The sequence below is a fragment of the Sander lucioperca genome, chromosome 20, assembly GCF_008315115.2.
Source record: "Sander lucioperca isolate FBNREF2018 chromosome 20, SLUC_FBN_1.2, whole genome shotgun sequence".
NCBI lineage: Eukaryota > Metazoa > Chordata > Actinopteri > Perciformes > Percidae > Sander > Sander lucioperca.
In genome coordinates, this window is record NC_050192.1 from 20064151 (window position 1) to 20069150 (window position 5000).

At 44.9% G+C, this 5000-nt stretch overlaps 1 protein-coding gene across 9 annotated transcripts in view; it reads left to right on the forward strand.

The window, feature by feature from the left end:
- The window catches only part of eps8a (epidermal growth factor receptor pathway substrate 8a), a 72399-nt gene that overhangs the window by 44355 nt on the left and 23044 nt on the right, over window positions 1–5000 (forward strand). For 8 of the 9 annotated variants that reach the window (XM_035995904.1, XM_031314546.2, XM_035995905.1 and 5 more), the window contains 3 exons: window positions 1901–2049; window positions 2951–3134; window positions 3868–3995. In XM_035995904.1, the coding sequence (XP_035851797.1) occupies window positions 1901–2049; window positions 2951–3134; window positions 3868–3995 (461 nt within the window). The remainder of the gene's footprint in view (window positions 1–1900; window positions 2050–2950; window positions 3135–3867; window positions 3996–5000) is intronic. The other variant, XM_035995908.1, reaches the window with a different exon arrangement.

A 5000-nucleotide genomic window follows, 5' to 3' on the forward strand; every position in this document is an offset into this window, starting at 1 on the left:
AACCCTCCTCTCTACAGTTTATATCTCAGGCCCCTTTTCTTTATTTTCTTAATTAATGTTAAATACCGGTAATTATATCCATGTTTTTCAAACTGCAATTACTTGACACTCAGAAGAATTTGAGATGCAGAAATTCCAACGTAGCCTGTGAAATAGGTTTTTGTTAGTCGGGTAAAATGTAATCATTGTTTGGTTTGATTTGCTAAATTCTGTGATGGCAAAGGAACTTTAATGCTGAACGTTTTAGGGCTTTATGTCGACCAAATCGTCTATATGAGACATACAATACAGTCACAAACATTTGACTTTTCGATTAAATAAAAGCATGTCAACAAACTTCACATGTCTGGCCCTTGACGTGATTCTCATTTTCCAATGTGGCCCTCAGAGAAGTTGGGTTTGACCTCACAGATCATAAACGTCAACATAAACGTTCTAAATGGACTCAAGTTGATTTCCTGTTGCAGTGTATGTGAATGGCATCAACTGACAGGAAGTTAACAAGGGGCCAGGCTGTTGCCTTGCAATGGAATTCCTTTGAAGTAAAGTCAAGTCAGCTTTATTTGTCAATTTCTTCACATATACTAGACATGCAGAGGAATCGAAAGTTCGTTTCTTACCATCCCACGGTGAAGAAGAAAAATGCACAACAGATAAGAAATTTCAACCACAAGAGTAAATAAAGTGCTCAACAGATAGGGACATTTTTCCTAACAGTAAAAAAATAAACTGCAACAATACCACAAGACAAAAACACAAGAATGTCACAAGCAGCAAAAATGTTTATATGATGATGGTGTGGTAGTGCAGAAAGGCGTGCAAAAATGCAATAGTGCAACAGCAGCAACTTCAGGCCCCGTTTACACGTACATGGTTATTTTGACAAACGGAGACATTTCCCTTCATTTGTGCCCTTCGTTTAACCTGACTCCAGATGGATTGCTTCGCATTTACTCGGCGTATCCATCTGGGAACTTTCCGTTGGAGAACTTTTGGGAAGGGGCGAAAATCCTGGTTAGCTGATTGGATAAACCATCTGTCTATCACCACCTATGTTGGTGATAGACGGGCCAAATCAACCAATCAGATCAACGATATATCAAACTCTTGCCGAAACCAGTCGGGAGAAGAGTAACAACATCTTTTCCTCTGAGAAAAGCCTCCAGTGCCGTTGTTTGCTCTTCTTTCAACGAAGGAAAACTTTCTAATTTGGATAAAACTTGTGCGATAGCTACGCTCATCTCATCCGTGGAAGCCGCCACGTTGTTTAGACTGAACAGCCGCTTCTTGTTGCGTCACACCTAAACCCGCCTCCAAACCAACGCTGATTGGTCGGTCGTTTGGCGAACGGCTCCAAATTTTCTCTGTCTCAAGATGCCAGACTGATCTGCGAGTGGAAAACTGGAGCTCGCCAGATCAGGACGCTCTCACGAGGCTACCCTTCGTTTACACGCAAATGGAGAATTCTCCTCTGAAAACGAGTCTTTTAAAAACTCCGGCCAGAGTGGAGATTTTGGAATTCTACGTTTGCACGTTAGCACGTAAACTGAGACAAACGGAGGTTTAGGCAGCCGAGAGAAAGAGAAGAGAGAGGAAGTGATTTGTTGCTGTTGTTGCTATTTTGGGGATTCTGATTGGCTAACGTGGGCTTGAGCTTCTCGTTACACCGCCACCTACAGGTCTGGCGTGCTCTTGACAGCATATATACACGGGGAACGTGTAAACGAACACTTTTCTGTGAACTGACAGCTGTGCACAATGTTATTTTTGAAAACGGAGAGGTTGAAATGTCCGTTTATGAAAATAGCCGGCCACGTGTAAACGTAGCATCAGAGTCCAGAGTTTTTGTGCAAAAAGATGCTATGTACAAAAAGGTCTATATCCATTCCTCCTCCTGCAGGTGGTCCAGGCATCGGGCAGCGTGGATCTGGCTCGCAGCGTCATGGTTCCGCTGCTGACCCGAGACGCCATCGACTTCCTGCACGCCGCGGGGACGGCAGAGGAGAGACACCTGTGGGTCGCCCTGGGAGAAGGCTGGACCAAATGCAGGTGAGACCCATAGACAGTTAAAGAAATGGACAAAGCAACGCCGTAAGACTTGCACGGAGACCAGTGAAGGATATTAGAAGTCTCTTTCCCGGTGATGGCTGAGCGTTACTGAGCAGCCTCCAACTGAGCTTGAAGACGTAGATGTGACGTGAGCAACCTGTCTGAAAGTTGGAAGTCTTCTGGTAGCTGTGCCAAGAGAAATCTCAATCATTCCCAATCTAGCAGAGACGGAGAGCGTAGGTATATGTAAGGAGATAACATAGACACAGGCTAATTATTGATCACTAAAATGATAGTTAACATTAGTAATTAAACTTAAACAGCTAATGGAAGTCCAAACTGCCTGAGAGCTTCTCCTGTACTATACGGTAATTCCTCTACTATGAGACAGTAAGTCGAGTTGTTAGCAGGCTCGCATCTTTCTCCGCCGCCATTACGGAACTACAACTCAAACTAGTGCACGGCCTCAACGTCATCGTTCTCAGCCACTCCCTCTGTTCGCTGATTGTACCTGGGAGAAAACCCACGAATATACCGTGAACCTAGATGTAGTACTGAAGGAAAATGAAAATTGAGCAGAAGTATGTAGGAGGGCGGAGCCAGGCTCCGAGACATAACACGGAGCAGCAGCAACAATGACGATGTGAGATTTTATAGTATTTCCGAAACCTTAGTATGAAACCAGTAGTACAAACTGCATACTATTTCTGGTGAAATATTACAGCAATGGAAACGTTCGAAGAAAAGATGTCATAAAAAGCAACAGAAGTTGAAAATGTTGCAAAATATCGCAGAAAAAAACCTAGAGCACCAAATCAGTTTCCCATAAAGTTTCTGGATCAAAATAACCACGTTCTGGTGTAGCTCACGTGGTAAATGTTACGGTGATGTGTGTGTGCAGGCTGGAGTGGCCCAAGGATCATTACTTCCCCCCGTGTGTGCTGACGTTTCGGGACGGCTGGGAGCCTCCGGCGTTCCCGACGTTCCCGGCGTTCCCGTCCAGAGAGCAGGAGCTGACTCAGCTGGCGGAGAGTCTCGCCAACGCTGAGATCCAGAGACAAGACGAGCCGATGACCAGACTGGAGGTACACACACACACGCACGCACGCAAGCACACACACACACACACACAGACATGCACGCAAGCACACACGTACGCACGCACGCACGCACACACACACACACACACACACACACACACACACACACACACAGACATGCACGCGCGCGCACACACACACACAGACACACACACACACACACACACACACACATACAGACATGCACACACACACAGACATGCACACACAAACAGACATGCACACACATACACACACACACACAGACATGCGCACACACACACACACACACACACACACACACACACACACACATACAGACATGCACACGCACACATACGCACACACATACAAGCATGCACGCACACATGCACACATGCGCACACACACACACACACACACACACACACACACACACACACACACACACACACACACACACACACAAACAAAATCTACACCAGGGCTGGGTACCGATACCAACACTGTGACTTTCATACCGAATTCTAAAACAAACTTTTTCAATACCAATGTTATGCTACGGAAAGAAATTACAACATTACACACACACAAGCACACACAAACACACACAAACACACACACATACACACACACAAAAGCCATAAAAAGTATTGAATTTGGTACCCAGCCCTAGTCACAATAACACACATGAATAATATTTGATGTATGTTTAATACATGTTGTGTGTGTGTGTGTGTGTGTGTGTGTTTGTTTGCAGTCGGCGGTGCAGACGTTCCCTCCAGCAGACGGGTACGGTTTCTCCAACGCCTCCTACAAACGACTGATCCTGGATCAGGACTCGGCCGCGGCCGCGTTTAGGCAGGCTGCCGGCCGCCGCGTAGACCGGTAACCGTAGCGATACAGGACGCCGCGGAGAACTGATCCCACATCTGCTCTTTACTGTCCTGAGCTATGGAGGACGAAAGATGACAAATTCATCATTAAACACACACACACACACGTATTAAGTATTTAATTGATGATTAAGACATTTTTCATATTCCATGAAATCTCTCTTTCAGTTCCTCTGTCTGACTCTTGATTGGTTGGTTTCTGATCATCTCTTCACTCTGATTGGATGCTCTGTGTTTGTCTGAAAGAAAACGTCAAAATCTGAGAAAATGGATCCAAACTTCCCTTTAAATGTTTCTTCTTCAACTGATTTATTCATCTTCTGTGAACTGGAGTCTTTAAATCTTCTGAGTGATCTGAAGTCGGACACTTCTCCGCGGCGGGAATATCGTTAACGTCCAACAGTTCATGTTTCGTAGCTCCGATCCCCTTTAATACTCTATACTATTGAGTTCATAGTTGGAAATTACTTACATTTTTTATTTTAGATGTGTGTGTGTCTGTCTGTGTGTGTCTGTGTGTGTGCGTGTGTGTTTATTTTTATTTAAGAATCAGATATTTGTACTTCCTGTAGCTAAATGTCACATTATTTTATGATCATAGAGCTCAACAGTGTGGTTTCAGAAGTACAAGTCCTGTTAATTTCGCACTCATGCATACACACACACACAGACACACACACACAGACACACAAACGCACGCGCACACATACACACACGCACGCGCACAGACACACACACATGCACACAATAGCACGCAAACTCACGCGCACACAGACACACACTCATACAGACACACGCTCAAACATACGCACGTACACACGCACACGTGCACACACATGCACACAGACGCATGCACGGACGCACACACACACGTACGCACGCAGACAGACACACACACAAAGGACCAAATAACTAATACACACAGACATAATATTAGAGCTCAACAGTGGGCTGTGGGAACATGGGGCCAAATTTTAAGAAAAATCTTAGAAATGTG